Source organism: Microchirus variegatus (assembly GCF_963457635.1).
Source record: "Microchirus variegatus genome assembly, chromosome: 9".
NCBI lineage: Eukaryota > Metazoa > Chordata > Actinopteri > Pleuronectiformes > Soleidae > Microchirus > Microchirus variegatus.
In genome coordinates this window covers 17,735,716-17,758,506 of record NC_139810.1, presented here as the reverse complement: position 1 = coordinate 17,758,506, position 22,791 = coordinate 17,735,716, and the positions used below count along the sequence as shown (strand labels likewise).

The 22,791-nt window shown below is 38.4% G+C and overlaps 2 protein-coding genes across 2 annotated transcripts; both read right to left on the bottom strand.

The window, feature by feature from the left end:
* Positions 1 to 7,210: 7,210 nt before the first annotated feature.
* LOC310931352 (putative oxidoreductase YteT) lies at positions 7,211 to 11,950 on the bottom strand (the record flags this gene model as incomplete). Its single annotated transcript, XM_083894483.1, has 13 exons — positions 11,855 to 11,950; positions 11,050 to 11,134; positions 10,875 to 10,948; positions 10,674 to 10,733; positions 10,352 to 10,459; positions 10,054 to 10,110; positions 9,718 to 9,848; positions 9,543 to 9,597; positions 8,964 to 9,056; positions 8,748 to 8,882; positions 8,525 to 8,626; positions 8,246 to 8,407; positions 7,211 to 7,339 (listed from the first exon to the last, which is right to left on the bottom strand). Exons 1-13 carry the CDS (start codon positions 11,945 to 11,947, stop codon positions 7,211 to 7,213), a joined length of 1,284 nt encoding a protein of 427 aa, XP_083750609.1. The 5' UTR covers positions 11,948 to 11,950.
* A 2,612-nt stretch (positions 11,951 to 14,562) lies between these two features.
* On the bottom strand, positions 14,563 to 22,763 carry LOC310931579 (protein-glutamine gamma-glutamyltransferase 2-like). The gene is made up of 15 exons (XM_083894767.1): positions 22,683 to 22,763; positions 22,162 to 22,344; positions 21,804 to 22,037; positions 21,564 to 21,682; positions 21,347 to 21,475; positions 20,712 to 20,883; positions 20,493 to 20,625; positions 20,297 to 20,400; positions 19,716 to 19,804; positions 19,090 to 19,243; positions 18,884 to 18,972; positions 17,555 to 17,738; positions 17,169 to 17,329; positions 16,772 to 16,908; positions 14,563 to 16,279 (listed from the first exon to the last, which is right to left on the bottom strand). The coding sequence occupies exons 1-15, from the start codon at positions 22,690 to 22,692 to the stop codon at positions 16,132 to 16,134; spliced, it is 2,046 nt and encodes a 681-aa protein (XP_083750893.1). The 5' UTR covers positions 22,693 to 22,763; the 3' UTR covers positions 14,563 to 16,131.
* Between the last annotated feature and the right edge of the window lie 28 nt (positions 22,764 to 22,791).

The window sequence follows — 22,791 nt, the reverse complement described above, 5'->3', positions numbered from 1 at the left end:
TGTCTTGTACGTCTGTATTTGTCTTCAAATTTTGACCACAGAGCGTACATCACACTGAGCAGTCAAATATTAAAAACACCTTTGGCAAATCCAACAAATTAAATATTTTTAAGTGCTGAATAAAATAACCACCTCATGTCCCTGTGACCTCTTATCCCATTCCTATTGTTTTTTGAATATTAACTTCCACATATGGTCGTACATGTAAGGAGTGCCTTGTACCTAAAGCAAAAGCCCACTAAATAAATACGCATCACGTGTTATGTGTTTTTCGTGTTGCAATCATCCACAGCACGACAATGACCAGTATCACTTGTTTGCTTAAAGGAATACTCATCCTTTTGATCACATGATGCTGTTTGATCAACTTCCTGTTGGGCAACAAAGTCATTGGTTGCATGTATGTGAGATAAAGGGTGAACCTGACGCCTGTTGTAGCTCTCATTTTGATTTTTGAAACCAATTAACAATGATTTATTTTTTCTCTCCTTCATAGCATTTTAGTCACCGGTGTTTACTCATCACGCTGATAAGATAAGATGAGATAAGATAGTCATTTATTAGCCCCACAATGGGGAACTTTACTGTGTCACAGCAGCAAAGGCAGTAAAGATAGAGGTAATACATAATAATAAAAAAAAAAAAGCATTTTCACATCTGTGAATATACAGTATAGAAAAATATTGATAATAAGACTATAAAAAGGTAAATATAGAATGAACATTACAGACATTTAGTTACCAGAATATTTACAGTGTAAACTTCCTCTTCTTCTTTTGTAATATATTTTGTTCTTATAGGGTGTAGATGACGGGTGGAGTTGTAGTTTTTGTTTTGTTTTATCCTGTGGAGACTTACTTTGTATGAAAAGTCCTTTATGAATAAAGCCAAATTGACTGATTGATTTCACAGAAAGACGCAGTAAAAAAAAAAAAAAGAAATGTTAGATTTCATAATATTCAGAAAATGCTCTTGGTGGGTGCTGGTGGTGACCCAGGATGTACAGAGCTGTGGGGGTTGTTGCCGGGGTGGGCCAGTCTCCCACAGGGAAGGTCAAGTCATTTCCTGCTCTGAGAGACCTCCGTCCCTCACAGATGTCAGTGCCGTCAGAAGCCTACCTCCCACATCTGCAACCCTCCCTTGTGCTTTTTTTTTTTCAAACGTGTGATTGATTGCTCTAAAGGAACTCCCTCATACTGCTACAAAATAAAGATGTGCCATCAAAGCTGGTCCTAAATTAAAGACCCCTTTCATGGTTTTCTTTAACATGCTCAATGATATTTTGGAAATTATCCCTCTAAAAACTGCTGCAAGCAGTAGATAAGCCCTGACATAGCGAATATCTTCGAAGATAGATGTCTACCCACAGACGATTTAACAATATCTCAAGCTGGAACACGAAGTGAAGTCAGTAGGTGTTAACATATGTGTTCTATGGTAAATGCATTTGTGTAGGTTGATGTGCTGACACGGTGACACAGGGAATTCTCTTATAGAGGAACCAGCTGTGTACAAACATGTAATAGTGATTAGAGCACAGATACAGACTAGACAGATGAGCACATGGCTGTTTTTTTTTTTTTAAGTCACAGTCCATCTAATTCATGTTTTAAGATTCACATTGACATTTTGATCGCAACATCATCCTGAGGAAGTCAATTTTTTTAAAGTCATTTAGAGCCACTACATGTTAAATTTAAGTGTTTGGAAAGATGAGTAAACTCATGGGACACTGTCATCCAACTCTGGATAGAAGTAAAAAAAAAATCATAGGGAAAACACTGTGAAATTCTCAGGGCCAGTTTGCTGTCGTCAGTTTCTTTGTCTCTCTGTTACCACCCACCACTTCCTTTAGTCTGACATAGAACAGTCATGTTTGTCATTTATTTTCATGTCATAGTAGCCTGGGGGGTGGTTAGTTTTTAATAAGGTTTACAAACTGTACATTCTGATAAGTTCTATACTATTCGTAGAGACTGTAACACTGCTGTCTGCCGAGTTACATGTGATTTGAAAAACACACCCTTTGTTTAATCCTTTCTAATTTAGTGGCTTTGCAGTCAGGTCTGACAAGTTGGAGGCGTTAGGAAGGAATTGGGTTCCTCAAATGTGTGAGTGGGCTTTGCACCACAGCCTTTGACCTCATCCTGTGAGGAGACAGCTCAGTTATCGCCACAGAACCAACAGTTACCAGGAAGAAGAGCTGAGGAATGATGTTGGCGCTGCTCTTTATTTCTGGATAGCTCAGGGACTTCTTAAGAAGAAAACAATCTCTCTGAATCTATTCTGATGAATTTTTTTTTTTTTTTTTTTTACAAAATTTACAATTTCACATGTTCAAAACTAGGGATAACTATAACGAGAGGTGTGCTCACATGATTATCTTAAGATAAAACAAGACAATAGCAAAACAAAATAGCGTCATTATAAAGTTTGGGGTCACTTAGAAATGTTCTTATTGTTAAAGGAAAACACTTTTTCTTCAATGAATATAACATTAAATGAATCAGAAATACACTCTATACATTGTTAATGTGGTAAACGGCTATTCTAGCTGCAAACGTCTGGTTTTTAATGGAATATGTACATATGTGTATAGAGGCCCATTTCCAGCATCCCTCTCTCCAGTGTTCTAATGGTACATTGTGTTTGCTAATCGCGTTAGAAGGGCAAAATTATGATTTTGAATAAAAATCGTTATTTCTAATCTCGTCAACGTCTTGACTATATTTTATATTCATTTTGCAACTCTTTTGATGAATAAAAGTGTGACTCTCAATGGAAAACAAAAATTGGTGACCCCAAACTTTTGAACGGTAGTGTATATAAAAAGACACACACTGGACTGATATCAACATTGGAGGATACTCAACTGTGATAGTGGTATTGGACACAGCTTTACATGTTGGGGTGCTATTGAAGTGGTATTTTATTACCAGGGTAGAAAGACAAAGCAAAGTCAACAGGGAAAGACGCGTTGGAGGAAGTGGCAAGGCTTAAAGTGATTTAAACCCTGTGACATCTGATTTCATGGTTACAGAATGCCAGAGAACCAAGCATACAAAGAGCATTCTTTACCCAGGATGCACCACTGGAGGCCTGGGCAACTTCCCCAAAGTTTTCAGGCCTCAGTGTTGGTGTGCAGCCCCAGCAGGTCGCCTTCCGCAGAATTGTAAAGTTTCAGTTCATTGCGAATTTCACTTGAAATAAAGAGAGGAAAAAGCAAAGGAACAAAACAAGAGGCTTCTTTGCACTTTGCAGATAAACCAGATAAAGCCAAAGGACCTCATGTACTCTATGCCTGTCAGAACAAAAATGTATTTGCTGAACCTGACACGTGTTTGCTCATCAGGACACGGTCATACTGAGTAATGTTTTTCATTTTGGGTGAATGGCCATGACAGCAAAACACTGTCAATATTTGCTTGTTTTCACAATGTAGTCAGCTCGTTCTGGGGTCAAAGTCGATCTGAATTGCCTCCTGACGTGTAGATTGATCACAAGGGACAGAAAATAGCCAACTTTGGTAACATAGTTGTTGGACTGCCGGTTATTTACCTTGTGTGTGTATATGTGTGTGTGTGTGTGTCATGACTCTATTGTGCCGAGTAGTAGGGGGTGGGGGGAGCAGCTGTGTTTTCACTGTCCACATACACAGAAAAGCATGGTATGTTCTCTGCTTTTTTGTCTGCACACATAAAATAGCTCAGAGTCCTGAAGCATGACAAAGTCAACCTTGCACTATCTCTCACTCCCACCCTGCACCCTTTTTCCTTCTCTCACCTTTCTTACTGTGGCTCATTTCCTGTTGAGTCACCGATGGAGCCAGACTGTGCCATGTTTTACAGTTTATTGCTCCACTAGCTGCTTTCCGTCCTCCACTTCCCCCGTTCAAATATACCTGTCATGTCAGTAGGAAAAGGGCAGTGTGACTTTGTTACAGCCCTCCAGCAGCTATTACTTCAGGAAAGCAGCCGCGTCTGAGCAAAGTCAGAGCAGACGTAGGAGTTTCTTCCTGGCAACATGACATGATTCATGCAGTTAATGACTCTGAAGATGATAGGATTATTAGAAATCCTGCAGAAACTTCACCACATCACCCGTCCCAGCAGGCCACCGGTCAATATCATTTGTGGGAAAAGTAGAGCTTTAAAACTGAGATTTCTTAATATAAACAAAATGCTTGCAACATTCAAACCACCATTAAATTTGTTCACACATGCGACTCTCTTTGTCATCAGTATGTTATCATGACAATACACAAAAATCTAACAAAACAAATCATTGTGTTAGTCCAACCAAATACATGTAATCAACAGAAATTGTACACCCCCATAATGTGATTGGTAGGCAAATTACTACCAGCTTAAACCCATAAATAAAAGAAGCCAGCACACAGAAGAAAAAGATAACAAAACACAGAAGCGGCAACCAAAAACCTTCTTGCTTCTGCCCCTGTATACATACAAATACTCCCTCAGTCAGGTCTGATAGTTTTGCTTGACTGAGCCCATTTTCGAATGAATGACACAGCATATATATACAGAAAACAATGTCACATGTCACAACAGGCAGAATAATAACAGTCACGGACAAAAATCACCCACAGGCACACACTGTAGCTCCGAGTAAAAAACTAATCAATCAATTAACAAGTCTTTACAAACCTTTCCAAATAATACTGACAGAACTAAATTCCCTGGAAAATATTTGTCAGCATCTATTGGGAATTTCAGACGCATCAAAGTAGGAGGAAGTGATGCTGTGGTGAGGTAAGGCCTCATGTTTATGTGGGCAATGCTTGTTTGAGTGTGTGTGTGAGAGAGAGAGAGGGTTGAGGGCACGGCTCTGAGAAGCGAAAGGGCTCTGTGGTGGACTGGTTGAGTCACTGAAAAATACAGCTGCTGACTCAGAGTGCAAACTTCTCCTGGAGCACGCTGCCAGTCTATCTGGCATTGTGTGCGAGTGTGTGTGTGAGAGAGAGAGAGAGCCTAGGTTTTCTGAAACCCAAACACGTTTGTGAGCCAAAATTCAACATTTTAAATGGACCAAAAACATTACATCAGACGGAAAAAGCAGCCCAAAGGAGGGTTTATTCATACCACAGCTGTGCGATCCCACCCTGGCACCAGGATATTATATATTCCTGTGATTCAAATGTTTCGTCATCACTTCAAATTTTCTCAACACGCCCTTCTTACCGCGGGTATTCTTCTAACTGTGCCAGTCCAACCATCAACACACTGTGTGATCCATCTGAGAGTATGAACTCTTGGACACACGCCAGAATTAGTCACTGTGGATGTGTTGCAAGGTCCAGGACTGGTGTGCTGTTCACAGGGTAATTAAGGAGGACACCTCCCTCCATAATGGAATGACATTGCCTGATAAAAATCTAGTGCTATTTTACCTGAATGTGAAGCAATATGAGTCATGCCGCAGAGTATAATAACCCGCTTGGTTTTACGCACCAGTTTAATTTGAAATTTCAGTCAAACACAGGAATCTTCTACTGTATCTCAGCATGTTCAGGCCCTACAACTATTAGCTGAATTACGTAAAGGAAAAATAGCTGGGAGAGAGTTGTAATGATTTTCAGTAAAAACAGAAAACAGCCCCACTGGCTACATGAAGCCAACTTTGGCAGAGGGAGACAAGCACCGTCACCCTCGGGGTGAGCTGCCACTCCTTGTTATAGTAACTGCTCTATTTTTTGCTCAGCTGCCAGCACATGATTTGTGCTACGTGCATATCGTAGTTTTCAAAATGAATAATTGTATTCATGGATTTAGTCTACATTGTTTGTCTTTACCTTTAATTAATTAAAATCAACACCAACCCACAATTTTTTTAGGTTTTTAAACTGTGGTTGTGTGTCACCTATGTAAATGTTGCCTCTTGATATTATTGACAGTATATTGACTGTCATCATGTGTCTGTGCAGACATTGACATCTTTTTTTTGGCATCTAGAGTTAATGTAATTAACTCTCGCTGAACTAAAAAAAATGCTGGGAAATATCACACAGACCACCATCAGCCGGGTCCTGTGTTTACTGTTGAGTCGATACAGATAAAAGTCGACTTCTAAACAAATGAACTAGTGACACCTTGTGTTTAAAAGCTGTCACTTCACAGAGCAGTGACAGCTGGAGGGGAGCCGTCTGTTGTTATTTATCATGTGTGTGAGGACAATATAAAGATAAGGAAATTAGAGACTGACGAGTGAAATAAACCTTATTACATAATACATAGTTTCCATTCATGTTGATGGCAATAGTATTGATGACACATAGTAAAAACAAGTCAGTTTATAATAAGCTGTATTAGCCCTTAAGAACTTATACCGTGTACCTTTTCTTGTACCTATAAATCAACTTTGTGGAACATGAAACTGGAACATGCTGTGTGCTTTGGTTCACAGTTAATGGTGCATGCACAGTTTACAGAATTATTTCAGTAATTATTGTCTTCTGTTTATTAAAAGTTAACAGTAAAAGAGAAGTTTATGTCTAGTAAGTTTATCTTATGTTTTTTTTTGTTTTACTTCAGCCCTTCATGAATCCATTTCTCACAACAGCAATCATAAATATCCTGAGATTCACCAATCAGCCACAACAATAAATAAACAATGTTGGAAGTGATCAGTGTTTTTGACTTCATTATGCCATTAAGTCATTTGAAATGAGTTCAAAATGTGTTTTAAATTACATTAAAGTTTGCAAAAAGAATGAATTCATTCTAAAACATTTAAACCAGTTCCCTGTGTTGTTGTTTTATTGGTGTATATTCTGCATGATAACACAGGTGGAAAAAGCCACATTAAGATCAAATAATAAATCAAAGGCAATTTAAAATTGACTAATGTTTTTAGTAAAAAAAACGTAATAAAAATTTAATCATATTGTGAAAATATGCTGAACAACAAACAATCATATTTTTGCAGTATTGATATAAGAACAAGAAAGTAGCTGAGTGCATCTTGCCATATATAACAAAATCAAATAAAGTAATATTAAACAGGATTAGCCTTGGTCAGTTGGACACAGTATTCAACATTCATGAGCAACATCAACAAAATCAAAATTTGGTCTTAAGTCAAAAGTACATGACCTCCTTGGCTGAGATAATAACATGTACTATAATCACAGTGTTTGACTTTTACAGTGAGGAATATCTTGATGTCATAGTGGTTTTTGCCTTTTTTCCATCTAGCTTTGCATCGTATCATCACAGTACACGACTCTGCCCTCCAGACGTGCCCGCTCTGCTTGAAACACCAGCAGATGGCTCAGCAACGTCTCCTCAGGACCCGACCGGATCAGGGACGGATCATTGTTCTTATGCAAAAACACATACAAAACAGTCAGTGTTTCCAAATCCTACTCTACAGGAAAACAAAATATGTTTGTTGATATAATTCTGTAAGCATTAATAATCCAATCCTAATCCCAAACAGTAAATGGTTTCACTCAACTGTACTTAATCTTAGTTTGATTCGTTTTCACACTGCTGACTATACATGCTTGTAAACAGTCAGAGTGTTGCAGGAAATTTGCTGTTTGCCGTTCTCTGCATGGTGATAAAACAGTGTCCAGTATATTGCAATTTGAGCAAGCAGCTCAAAGAGAAAACGATGCAATATATCTGATGATGATAAGAAGACACACTGCTGTTGCATCCAGACGCCTCCGATTAGAAGACATGTTCTGGAGGCATATTATGACTTCACTTCAATTTTCAACTGACAGTTTGTATTCCTGAAGAAGAAGTATCAGGTAACCTCGGCTCTTTTCAACATGCAGCTCGAGCGCATGTACCAAAGTTTTTTCCCGCAGTGACACTGTTGCAACAGCGCCGTCGGTCATACCGGTTAGTGGGTAAATGCAGCTAGATACTACTCGTAAATTGTGTACACACAGCAAACACACCGCTCCAAGGAGTGATTGATTTGTGCCCGGAACAGAGTGCGATTGCTGTGTTCACACAGACCATCAAGTCATTAATAGGGCATTATTTTGCCTCCTCCTATGATTTGATAATTGCAGTAGACCGTATTGCGATTTCGATAATACTTGGATTCATTGTTCAGCCCGAGTCATTATGTCTTTGTTTATGAATTCCAAAATTTCAATAAATGTTAAAAGCTATGAAATAAACTTGATGTGAATTAAAATAATTTCAATAAATCAAATGAGTCGATTCTGGTGTCACGATCAACAGAAAAGTCAAAGGAAAGTACTTACTGCTACTGCAGAAATAAAGGCATCCATAAGGTTGTAATCTGCTCCACTGTGCCCACTCAAGCCATAGTGATTTGGAGCATTGTCCTGTCCTGTGTGATTTGTAGTTCTCTGGGTCACAAAGTCAAACACGCTCACCTCATGCCCATTGTAGGACAGCTCCCCCTGTGGAGACACATGTCATTTTAGACGTAGCTGATACATGAATGGCGGAGTTGTTGCACAGAGCACCGCTGATTGACTCAAGATCACGACTGCATGTATACATTTAGTGAGTCCTACCATGCTGCCATAGATGGCTGTTTTTCGCTTGCACATTTCCTTGGTGAAAGCTACCATGGATAAGGACGCTGTCAGACCCCCTTCAAACTCCATGTTGACGACCTGGTCAGACAAAAAATATCAGAATCTGATACCAATACATCCACTCATTTACCAAACTGGATAGATGAGGATAGTATGTTATGTCATAGAAGTTAAGAATGTGTTATAAAGCCAGTGTTACCTGATTACTACAAACATCGTTGTCACATTCATACACACAGCGGCCATACGGTCCAGTCTTCAATGCCTCTGTTACTGACTCGATGTCCGGCAAAGAGCTTGTGCATATGACTGACAAAGGCCAGCCAGTGTGTCCCTAACACATAAACACACAATGCATATAAAAGCAAGTCATAGACGGTGAAGCATCGGAGACAAATAATGTTGAAATATTAACCTGTTTTGCTCTGTCCAGGTAGATTTTACATGCCGAGTATGGACAGTCTTTTTCCACTGAACAATCGAGGCAGCGATCTGCAGCTCCTGGTGGCTGACAAAAGAACAACAGGACACACTTTATAATAAGCTGTAATCAACTATTGGCAAGTAAATCAATTATGATATGCGTATTAACACAAATAAATCCATGTTAGTATGAATAAACTGACAATAAAGAGTGAACACACATGTAAGTGCTCATTTAATCACTATTAATAAACATCTTATTCAGGTTAAAGAGGTATAGAAACTGTTAACGCTCGTTTAGTCTTTTTATTCTTAATGTCTTATTACTGTTTATGACAGGAATATGGACTGTTTACAAATTACTATTAGGAGTCTATAAATGTCTTAAAAGCTTAAAATAATGAATGTGTAATTTATCTTTTAATGCTATATGAACTTATTTATGCAGTTTTATAAATAAATAAGAAAATATCAGCGGGTTATTTTGAATTTACAGTCAAAATAATTATGCATTTCTTGTAAAATCCCCTGTTCTGTGCACTGGGCTACATACTGTAAACAGACCACATACCTTTTTGTCCTTTCGGAAGTGGCTGAGAGATCCAAATGACGACAGTTTCACACATCTGCAAAATATAATCTGCTGTTTTCATGCTCATTCTTAGAAATACAGAACAACCTCACAGATAGCGATGTCAAAAATTGGACAAATAAGATTGATTATTGACTTCTGTGTGATGTTTTACCTTCGAGCTCCAGCCCAGTCATGTATTAGGTCGATATCATGGCACGACTTGGCCAAAAGTACAAAAGAGCTCTCGGCTTCATTCCTCCAGTTCCCTCGAACAAATGAGTGTGCAAAGTGATAAAACCCAACCTAGAACAAAAGGTTGATGCTGCTTTTAAAAAGTCTTTACAAGACATTGTATTAAATGTCATAGGTTTATAAGAAAGTTAATTATGTTTGAATTGGAAAAACATCAGGGTCTTAAAGGAGTTAATTAATGAACAAAAACTGTTACTCTATCTAAATATTAACTTTTTCCTCAATTTAAATTTCCATTCAGTTTTGCTTTTCTCACCGGCTCCAAGTGTTGAATATGGATCACTTCACCGATGGCTCCAGCATCTATCAGCTCCTAAGAAAAAGCACGATTACATAAGGAAATTTTAAATTTAATTTAGGTAAAGAAGAAAAACATTTTATTTTACTGTATTGAGTTAATTATTATTACATTTTTAAAGTGAAGCATTTTAAAGTCTTAATTAGACAGGACAGGTGGTAGCATGGAAAACAGCTCCTTTAACCTTTAAATTAAAACCCTGAAATTGTGGCGTCAGATATTTTGACAAACAATATGTGACATAAAATGCGTTCACCTTTATCTTGCGGACGACGGGGTCATACCGCAGAACATGACCCACAGACAGGATCACACCACTCTGAGTGCAAGCCTCCACAATCGCCCTGCAGTCTTCAGCTGTTGTCTAAAATGTCATGTGGAACACATTGTTGAGTGAGGACGGCATGAGTGTCACACAAATGCAATTACCACAGGGGAAAAAAAAAACTTAACTGTGAAATAAGGGTGACATTTTTAAAGGGTGACCTTTACACAACATGCAGATTAAGAAAACTACTTGCAAGAATAGTTAGTTACAGCTAATGCATCACATTTAATCTCATGTCCACGACACTCACTGCCATTGGTTTCTCCAACAGAATGTGGTAACCTTTCTTTGCAAAGGCCACGGCAGGTTCCTAGAAAAGATAAACTAGTTTACTTTTCATTGTCAGATCAATAATAAGGCAAGACGTGCTGTTGAGACATACATATTTACATATGGAAGGACTTGTATATGTTCTGAAACTGTAAATGTTTTATAAGTTGTGTATGTTTACCTTGTGAAGGTGGTCTGGCGTACAGACTAAAACGGCATCTGCAAACTTGTCTCTGTCAGCTATTCTGCGCCAATCTAGTTCCCCCCCCCCAAAAAATAAAAGAGCATATAATAATTAAGCATTAGCAAGACAATAATAAACAATAAAGGATCTCTTTTCCTTTTTGAACGCTTACCATCAATTATGTTTTCATCTACAATCTTGTGCTGCTGTTGAAGTTTAGAGCGAGCAAACTTTCTTGGGTCCGCAACTCCTACAACCTGAAATGGTGAAGAGTGCAGTGTTACAACTTTAATGCCTGATATTCACATTGTTAGAAATAAAATTAGAGTACCAATGCAGCAGGGAAAAACACACAGTAAGGACTTTTGATATAAGGAAGTATTTAAATCACTACACTAAGGGCTTTTAGTAAAGTAAACATGTTAGGATAAGTAAATTCAGTATGTTTTGGATTCTAACTTTTTTTTTTTTTTTACATGTCAAATGAGGTCACAGTGCTGGTTAAGCATATCAGCTCCACAAGACCATTTTTGTATTTTCCCACGCTGCACTCATTCCACTATCTTCTTTAAAAAAACAGAGTGAGGGCAACAGTGTGTGACTGTTGCACCTGCATTTAACATTTATCCTTCTTCACTTCATGTAACTGCTATGAATGGTTTAATGTTGTTTTGTTGTTGATGTCTCTGATGTTTATCAATTTACTTTTAACAAAGCATAAACTTACAATCACAACAATAACACCATTAATTGCAATTCATTTAGTCAGGATAATCATTAAATGACATGCTCTTCTTAAGTCCTATGCATACTGTGAACCAACTGCTAGAACACAGATTAACTTATCACGTCGTACAGTAACTTGTTTTCTGTTTGGCAGTTTATTATTAACACAGTCCTCTGAGAGTTTCTGTAAACACTGTATTATCTCCACTGGTAAACACATGTCACTGTGGCTCAGTCACTCATGTCCTGACCTGCACTCGTTCAGGATGGACGATGGCAAACTTGGAGTAGATCTCTCCTCGACAGCCTGCTCCCACCACGATGACCCGGACAGGTGAAACCATGTTTGCGCCCAGTGACCTTTAACCCAGAGTTTGTCAGACACCACTAACGCAACGGCAGCAGGAAACACACTATCATTATGTAGTTACATATTATACACATATAGATAATGGGATAATATAGCAGACAATAATAAACGCTGTTCGTACAGCACTGTAGAGGCAAAGCCAAAAGAAACTGTGCATTGTATCACGCATAGCAGTACCTGTCTGTTGTGGTCCAGTACCTGTTGTGGTCCGCACACTGTCAAAGTGTCCTCCTGTCTTTGGTCCAAACCACACACGACGACCAACCGGTTTGAAGCACACAGCAGCGGGTGTACGTGTATATGTGAGACAACATCACACGGCAGAGAAGCTCACTTCTTCACGGAAATAAGAAAACTGCAACATCAGCAATAAAGGGTTTCAACGCCCCCTACTGGAGGAGGAGGTGAACCTGCAGCCAGAGACTGCAGCGATAGTCTCCATGACGCTGCGGTTCGACTTTTGACAAGAAAAAAAGAGAGTAGGCCAACATCACACCTGTGTTGAGCTCCCTCCACTGGCTTCCTATTCGTTTTAGGATCGATTTTAAAATGTTATTGTTGGTTTTTAACGGTTTGGCACCATCTTAGCTCTCTGAACTACTACTTCTTCACACCCCATCCTGAGCTCTGATGTCTGATAGCAGTTCAGTATCAGACCTCACTTCTATAGCTGCCCCCAAACATTGGAACGACTTACCAACAAAACAATTAAATAATAATTATTATTACATAATTACATGCATTTGCTCTCACCATTGAACATAGACCCACCTCTTCTCTTTGGCCTTCACTTCAGGATAACAAGTCAACCTAGATCAGGGGTTCTCAAAGTTTTGATACCTGAGGGCCAATTTAGGAACCCAACATTGGACTGAGGGCCACCAAAGGAAAAAAATAAAGGATAAAAAAAACAGAAATGCAATTTGTAATCATTTTTATGACCAGATTGCAGTTCTACAGTTTAATGTTATGTAATATAACCGTTAATATAATGTAATTTAAGCATTAATATAATAACTGGGTAATTACCCAGTATTTTGGCCATTGTTCTTACCTTCTAATTACAGGTTAATACCAAGTAACACATTTCTGTTACCATATATTTACTGGGTAAACAGCTAGTAATTGGGGGCTGCATCTACCTGCTTATTACCAGCTTATAACCCAATAATACACTAAAATTCACCATATAGAAACCAGGTAAATACCCAGTATTTTTGTTTACACTTGTTGGTCTGTATCCAGTAATGTCCAATAAACATTTAACAAGCTTAGTAGCTCCTGGATTAAAACTATCAACTGTAATTCATTGCGGGCCGCCAGAAATGTTTCTGCGGGCCGCCATTGGCCCCCGGGCCGCACTTTGAGAACCAATGACCTAGATACTTCCATTTACCATTATCATTTTATTATGTTACTATTTTATTGTTTTATTATGTTTTATACCTTTTATGTTGCTCGGTAAAGCACTTAGGTCAACCATGGTTGTTTTTGAATGTGCTCGACAAATAAAGTTGACTTGCCGTCTTCTGAAGAAATGTTAAGTGTGAAAATAGGATACGAACAGTGAGATAATATAAATAATATCATAAAAAGTTAAAGTAACGAACAAACAGCCCCATAATTCCACTTCCAAAGCGAAAGCATCAAATGACATAATAATGAAAAAAAAAAATCTAAATACATCAATAATAGATATGTAAACACTGAGGAATGTGCCATAACTTAACTTGAATGTTCAGTGCAGAATTTGATGACGGAAAAGCAGTTTTTGTTATTTTGGAAACACTTTAGGGGTTCGAAATGATGGGGGTAATTTTGATCATTTGTGAATATGACAATTTCCTTATAATAATAATACAAAGAGGTTTGCAATGTTACATATGTTGTTTTTCCCTTCGATACAAGTTGTATACAAGGTAATATCTAAGTATACTTCTCCAGTTTCTTACAGAAAATAATACAAAATGAGAATTTATAAAAGAGGTGACTTACATCTTCTGTTTTAGTCTTACGAAAAGAGCATTTGCCACCAATAACTAAAAATGTAGAAGGATACGCATTTGTTGAGTAGGAGTTGTCTACATTTTTTTAGATGAAATATCTCAAATTTTGTTGGATGTTGTATATTTAAAAAGGAACAAGCCATGCTTTACAACAAATTATGTCTTTGAAGCGAGCAATGCTGAAAAAAATCCTTACATGGAGGAGAAGGATTATGATATTAGTTATTATAGCTTTTCATACGAATTCAATGTTTCTTGTAAACCAATTGCCTACACTACTCCTTTAATTGACATATACTTGAATATTTATATAAATCCTTTATGATCTGAACTTTTCTGGAACATTCCAAATGTCAAATTGTGTTTCTTTAGCTGTCTATAACATAACATAACTATTCGTCATTCTTTAGAACTATTTATATTAACTACAGCTGCTTTTGCTACTCCTCAGAAAATGCTTCTTTCAAACTTTTATTCCCCATGGACGTATAAATGATTTATCAATATTTAATCATTTCAAAACCAAGCGAGCTTACTGATGACGCACACACAAATGCATGTAATTCTAGCCACTCTACCTCTCTTTTATTATACACACTGCAGATTAGAAAGCTCATACCACATGGAATAACACATGGAAGACATAAATACACAGTGATGCTGTCAACAAAAGACTTCGCTCCACCGTGCACACGTCATGAACTGTGAACTGGTGAGAGCAGTCATTTATTGCCACATACCCATGTGCCAATTCCAGCATTGAATAAGCAATTAATAAAATATGTAAAACCTATATATGGATTTTGCATCATAACAATGTAATAATAACAAACTATTATATTTTGATTATTCTTATTATTATCCATGGCTCACACTGAGATTCTCAGTAATCAAGGTAAAATGACATTAATTAAACATATGAACACAATAGACACGTAAAATAACTTGAAAAAAGAAAAGGTAAAAAGTATTAAGAGGATCTCTGATCTGTTGAACCTGCTTGGAGAAAGTGTCAAAATTAGTACTAAACATTTCCTGTTCGTGGTAGATTGTCCTATGGGGGACACAAATAGATTGTGTGGTACACTTACATTATTACAATTAGTTTCAATGTTATTTTTTAAGGATGGGAATCAGATACTTCTGATAATTCAATACAGATAATTCTGATACTGGTCAAAATAACAGGATGGAGTACTGGACAGATTAAAATGCTAAATCCTATATGTCCAATTATGTTTCACTAAAAATGTAAATAAAATCAGCAAAATCATTTTTATTAATAATAATAAATAGTACCAAAGGTAAGTAAATTAAGTCATGAATTATATAATAATACTATAGTCTGTTTAGGTTTAGCAGAATGTCTTGGTACTGATGTGTGACAGGTATATATGGATGTTTTGGACACTGTACTTCTGAGCGAATTGTCCATTAATATACTGTACATCTACTGCAAATGTCAGTGTAGTGGAAATACTGTCAACTTTATGGTATTTAGTTGAGGCGACAGAAGTTTCACTTTATGCTTCTGCACCTCTTTTTAACGGATTTATTTCTTTAAAAAGGTTTTTTTAGGGCAGTGGTTTGAAACACAGGGTTTATAATACAATGACTTGACCATCTAATAACTGTCCCTGTGCAGACCTGCTGCTTTAATTGAATTACAATCAATATTGATTCACACATGGTAAAACAAGTGCTTTTATAATAGCAGTTGCAAACTAGCAAATTGCTACATACTCTTTGTGTAGAATATCAGATGCACTTTATGTCCACTACGTCTCACTGCATTGTCCCTGATAAACAAAGATTGATTGATTGATTGAGAGTTTTTAAAATAAAATCACTCAAAAGAAAAGTGCAACTATAAAGTATGCTATAACAAGTTGATCAAAACAATAAGTGAATTAAAAATAGCAATGAAGATTTGGGCTTCCCTGCTGAGAACAGCCCAGTGATCTTCAGAAACAACAACAAGGCAATCAGAGATGGCAGACTTCACCCCATTCAAGCATCAAGCCTCTGGCGTCCACTGCTGGTCATAGTGGCAAGCGCAGCAAGTGTGGAAAAAACAAACAAACAAGCAAGCAAACAAACAGACAGACAGACTCGCCAAAAACAATACTTCACCCCGTAACACTGTGTTGGCTCAGTGCTTCACCACAACATTGATGGAGCCTTTAACATGCCTCAGTTTGTCACTATCAAAGTTCACCACCAGCACAGTGGAACCAGCGCTGTTGGGAGTGAAGACAATTTTGGTTTTGGCATCTTGTTTCGGGTCCACAGTTCCAATCCTGCAAGAATCATATGCAACAGTGAGGTTTCTCTTTCACATTGATCTCTATTCTTATGGACGCAACACATAAAGAAAAATGAAGAGCATTTCATATCATCTTATATATTCAGTTGCAAACACAGCAATATATCACTATATAGTATATATATAGTATCACTTTCATACACCTTTTCTGAGGTTATATTCAATCATTTTCAATGTCTATTTTTCAAAGTCCATTACAGCCATGGTTAATTATAGATTATGTGCATATGAAAACATACAGTACTTAGGAATGGAACCTATCTGTAAGTAGACTGACCCATGACGAGCAGTTTTCATTTTACAACTTACTTCATCTTTCCATCTTGGGGAAGAGATGCAGTTGCAATTTCAAGCATTTTAAAATACTTCATTCAAAACCTTGAAACACAACACTGAACAAAACAAAGCATTTTTAAGGATTTCAAATCACCCATACAAACCATGAAGTACATGTACATGTACATACTTCACTGTTATTGGTTTCCCTTGTGTGAGGCCGATTCCCTCAATGGTGAAGCTGCAGTTCTGCAGAGGCTCTGGTAAAGTGTTCTTCATGCTCAGCTCTGCAGCCACTTGGTTGTTCACTGTGACTTCTCCCACCAGCTGCACAGGCAGATGTAGGTTAGGTTAGATTCTTCTCTACAGTATCAACACAGTAAAGATAAACTCCACTGACTCCACTTTTTTTTTTTTTTTACAGTTAAATAGGCCTTCACATACCAGAAAAACTACATTTTTTGTAGTTGGAACCTCAACTAATTTGTGTTCTGCTTTTATGTTGTTACTCCTGTTACACCATTGCAAATCATTCACGAGCAATGTTCAATGCTTTATTTTTTGACTATCCATTCACCCATCCATACCTGGATATCTATGTCTGGCTCATCAAGCACAATGGTCTTCTCTGCCCTGTGGTAGTCAAAGTTTTCATTGTCGAAGGTGATGGCCGACACCTGGACCAGCTTGTCTGATGTAATCAGTGGTCCATAACCGCCATACTCCAGTCTGAGGGGCAGGCGCTTTACTGTGTTTACAACATATATTTTATAGATTAGTACAACAATGTCAGTGCCATACAAACACTGCATGACAGTGATGAGATACATGTGGAACATTTGATCGAGGAACCATGGAGACTATTTGGACTTGCAATGTAATACACTTCTTACAATGGATTGTTCATTTCTGTGAGGTCATGAAGTTCACAGTTCAGATAATGTGATGTGTTTGCACTGAGATGAGAGCAAACCTTCTCCAGAGGACAACGCCACTTTTTCTGAAACAAATGCACAGGTCTCTCCGAGTTTCCCGTTGTATCCGACAGCTTTGGCGAAGAACATGATGTAGCAGGATATTGACCTCATGTGGTTGTTGGTGAGGACAGCGTGCACCTCAAAGTCCAAGCCCACAATCATGTTGTCTGAAAGCTTGATCTTAAAACACAATACACAAACAAATAAATGAAAATGCAATTTACATCGGCATAGTCCTATTCTGAGGAGCAAGTTGTTGTAAAATGTTGACAAACACATTTTGATAGCAACAGCATATCTTGATTCAATATAGTATGTCTTCAGAAAATATAAACACAATTTAATTCAGCTTCTATTAAAAATCAAGCCCATTCAAACAATCCATCCATCTTCTACCGTCTTATCCTCCAAATGAGGGTCACGGACATCTCACCAGTCCATCACAGGTCCACATAGAGACAAACAACCATTCACTCTCACTCTCAGACCTACCGTCAATTTCGAGTGTCAAATTACAAATATACAATAGCCCACATCTGTCTCATCTATTATTTTCAACTTGCAATCTTTGTTCTTACCCAGTTTGTCTACACTCTTAGAAATAAAAGTGCTAAGTAGCTCCAGGTAGAACCTTTTTATAAAGGTTCTACCTGGAAACCTTTTGGAGGGTTCCACCAATAACCCTTTTAAAACCCTTTATCCAGGAAAGCGGTTTTAAAGGGTTCTCTGGATCAAAATGGTTCTTACTGGAACCATTAATGTTACCAAGAACCCTTGAAAAACCCTTTCTTTGGACCCTTTTGGAACCCTCATTTCTAAGAGTGTATGTTGCAAAAAAGGTGTGTTATTATGGAAACCCATACTGTATATTAAACACATTTTCTTTTAAAGGCAACATAGACCAGAAGCTCCAATTAAGGCTGCTGTTGGGTGTGAATCTGCGTCATTAGCTCGTTTATGAAGCCGTAAAGTTTCATAACAAACAGTTCGGCCACCGCTGAGAATGCAGGGTTGTATTGTTTGCCTTAGAACTCCAAAGTAGATCTGAAAAGTGCTTGCTAGTGACATCACTAGCAGTTCTCACCACTCCTCTAAACCGTAGCTCTCCGCAGAGCTGTGTCAACTGCTCGTTCTGTTGCTGCTGTAGAAACCAGCACTAAACACTTCATAAGCTGCAAAACATCTTCTTAAGGACTCCGCTCCAAACTTGGTCTGAAACAGCGCGGCTCACGAGAGCTCACAAGATAGGACCATTCTATGTCACCTTTAAACTATGAAACACTCAAGACACATAAGGCATATGGGTAGAAAACAAAGAAACAAACCTTGAGATGGAGTCCTGGCTCTACTCCTTGTTTCTCCAGCTTGTTACGGTGCAGAGCCTTCTCATACACTTGCCTTTCCTCCTCTGAGCCTGGAAATCCACCACAATAACAAATGAATTCAAACCTTCTGATGCAAGTTCCAAACTGTGATAATTTGGCTAATGGACAAACGGTGTGTGATTATGTTTGTGTCTGTGCTGCTGTACCTTCTGGATACTTGTATTGGTGAGTGATGTCATGTCTCTCATCTGAGCCTACAGCTTTAGTGCTGATGGAGCGTCCGACAACATCAGTGGATTCGCGGAGTGTGTAAACATCCCCATTTGACAGACGCACCATGTACACAACATCTGCATTAACCTGTCCCAATGCAAGACATGACAAAGCATAAGGCACGTTATAGTCATTTCAAGATACCATCAAAGTGTCGAGGTGTGAAAGAGGGTCATTAAGGTGACCTGAGTGACAGGATTGTTCTGTGTGATTGTTGATTCTTTTAGGAAGAGAACTCTCCAGATAAACCAAGATGGGTAACACTTTATAATAAGTTCACACTATTAGCATTAGTTAAGCATGAATAAATATTGAATTCATAATTTATAACACATGAACACTCATAAGCTTGTAGTTTTTAAACACTCGTGTGCTGAAGTGTTGGCATGTACTGAGCGACTGCTGGACACAGAGAGAGCGTTAAGTGATGACACCCATGCTTGGTGGGTTAATGGTATCAGGTCTTGGAGCCTATTTCCCAAAACTTGAAATAAAGCTGTTACAATAGTAGTGATTGTCCTTAAAAAGTTCAGTAAAATGTTTCAATAAAAAAACTCACCTCTGCAAAAATGAAGGGAACGTCATATTTCTTGGTCAGGTCTCCTTCCCTGATGGCCTTAAGAGAAGCCGGTCCACAGCAGAAAACCCCTGAAAGAAAGAACATATCAGACATGACACACCTGCACACAAGGCACAAAAATTCAAAAAATACATTTTAATTACATTTAGTTAAATTTAGGGAGAAAAAAATATCATAAATATGCTACAATAGCCCAATACTTTTCTTGATATTATGGATGCCATTTCCTATAATAGTTAACAAATCTAGAGATATTTAGTATCAGAAAACAAAGCATATGGAGCAGCGTTTGAACATATAATGGTTTAAAACCTCTTCCCTTTTTACTTACTTGGATGCGAGTCAGCAACAATATGCTGCCAAACTGACCACATTTGACACGTGTGACAAGTGCCATATGATTTTACCAAGCACAAGCCGTCACAAGTTCTCACAAGCCATGATCATACTTTAAACCTGTGACTAAACCAATCACCATGTTTAAAGGCACCGATGGCATACATTCCACCATGGAGCATCTCTGCAGATGTTTATAAGTAGTTTGAGATCTTTTTCATCACCCTCGCTTGTTTCCTGTGGAGTTGGATCACTGGTCTGCCATCCATCATACTCAGTCCCCAAGTCTGGACGAGTCATCCAGCTATCCACCCAAACATGGAAATTCCTGGGGGTGAAGGACAATAATGTTTTTGCTGTAATGATTTTATGCCATAGGAAAAAGGGACAGTTAAGAGATGATTGAAACTTTACACTCACCATATTGAATCATCAGTCGAAATCCTTTCATTATTTACAGTATACAGCTTTTCTATCCGCAGGCTGGCATCAGTATCGTGAGCTGATCCAAAGTTGGTGACCACACGACATGGGATGCCCAGAGCTCGGGACACTGGAGAAGGGGGGAGATTAACAGTTAATCACACCACCTTATTAAAACAGAAAAAAAGTGTCATGCACTTCATGCTGTGATCTAACCTGTGCATGCAACTGCAGCAAAGACCCAACACTGGCCATAGTGGACAGGGCCACTTTCTGCCCACTGGTGTAAAATGTCCCCACTACCGATCCACGTTCCTGGATGTACCCCGTCATCTGGAATGTCTCCCCATGCTCCCACCAGCACTCCCCGGTCATCATTACTGTTGATCTGAGGGCAGACAGAGAGGAGGCACAAGACAGTAATAAAACCAAAACTGAATGACCAGAACTTTCTGTATTGTTGGTTGAATGAAAAACAAAATTCAAATTACGAACACAGCTTGTAACATCCCTTTGTTTTATTGAATGTTATTCCTTGAAAAAAAAAAAAATTGCATTCTATCTGGCTTTGGTTTTGCATGTTTAAGCACTTTGTACACATGCCTGGTGCTGATTTATACCATAGTCACACTCATGCAGTCAGTTCTTTGCTGCTGCAGCTTTGTATTTAATTGGTTGCCAAGGGAGAAGGGGCAGTTTCTAAACAAGGCAAGTGGCCCTGCAGAATGTTCAAATACTTTCTCAGGAAAACCATGGTAATCTACATCTGCATAGATGAAAGAATGGCTATTCACATGCTAGTCAAAGACATCAGCAGGAATGTCGAGTTCTATAAAAGCCTGGACACCTACCATTGCACTCAGCACCCTGGACACATAGACAGGACTTTTCCTGGCAGTGCAATCCTTGTCAGCATCTGAAACAAATTTGGGGTTTTCATCCAAGATCTTCAGACAGATATCCAGTATCCCTGGTTCAAACTGCAGACATGAACAGAAAAGAATCATCTCAATTAAACATTTGTGCATGTTTTTCTGTGACTGTAACATTCTTTAACATTTTATGTACCTGTCCAAAGTTCCAGGGGAGCGGTTTGATTCGCTTAAAGGTTCCCCTGTAGAGTTGGCCATGCTGTGCTAACACATACTCCTGCCTCTTTGTCGCACTCCTCATGTAAACAGAATCGCCTGAGTGTGCAGACAAGGAAGAATATGTGAGCAATGTAACCCGTGTAAACACAGGGATTCTTACAGAGAATAAAAGGTCAAGCAACAAATTATTACACTCATCTTCCCAGCATGTACTCACTGGTGCACCAGGCATTAAAGAGCAGAGTGAATTGTCCCAAACTGGTCTTTTGTCCATTCTGGTCCAAGGTCAGAGAATACACTCCTATTGGACTACTGGGGGAGGAATTGATGGTCACAGACACTGTGTTTCCAGAGGGATCGCAAACCGCAGATGCACTCCATTCAGTCTCAACTATGGAGTCATGTAAACTGAAGGAAACCTTTGTGTCTGATTCTTTTCTGGGCAAAGGGCCTGGGAAAATATAGACAATACATGTGAACTTAAATGAGAGAGTGCTACTGTTTTCACACATGCATGCACTTCAAATATTTCACTCTCACAAATGAACTAAAACAATGGGAGATTAGAGACGCACCAACTTCACCGATGAATGTGAGGCTTGTTTGACCAAGTTTGATCTCTTTGCCAAGTTTAGCGTGTAAAACGATGATGAAGGGCTGTCCCCTTCGGACAATCAAGCGCTCCTCTCCATAAAGCTCTGTATGATGGCTGCTGCTGTTCTTCTTAATATTCAGATCACAGCGCTCAATGTCCAACACTGCAAGTAGAAACAAAAACAAAATATTTAATTTACATATCAAGTAATCGGTAATTATGGGGACAGACTGAAGACACAAAAAAAACTGATTTAAAATTGGATCAGCCTTTCAAAAACTCTCGACACTACATCACATGAAATCATCAAGTGTTCCTGATCTGAGAGATCAAATGTCATCCACCATTCCAGCTTGTTATATTTCACACGACTGTCACGTTACAAAGACATCAGGCTCATGGGAAGTAACAGAAAAATGATTCTTCAGAGCTAAATACTAAACACTAAATACAACAAAACATGCATTATTGTGTGAGGCATTAATAGCTGTCCCTGCTTACCGTCACTCATATTTGCAGTCAAGTTCTTTACTCTTTGCTTCTGTGTGGAGAAGTTACACTTCAGCTGCAGTCTGTGCTTATTGGTTGATGTCCCCGTAGGGAACCGGCC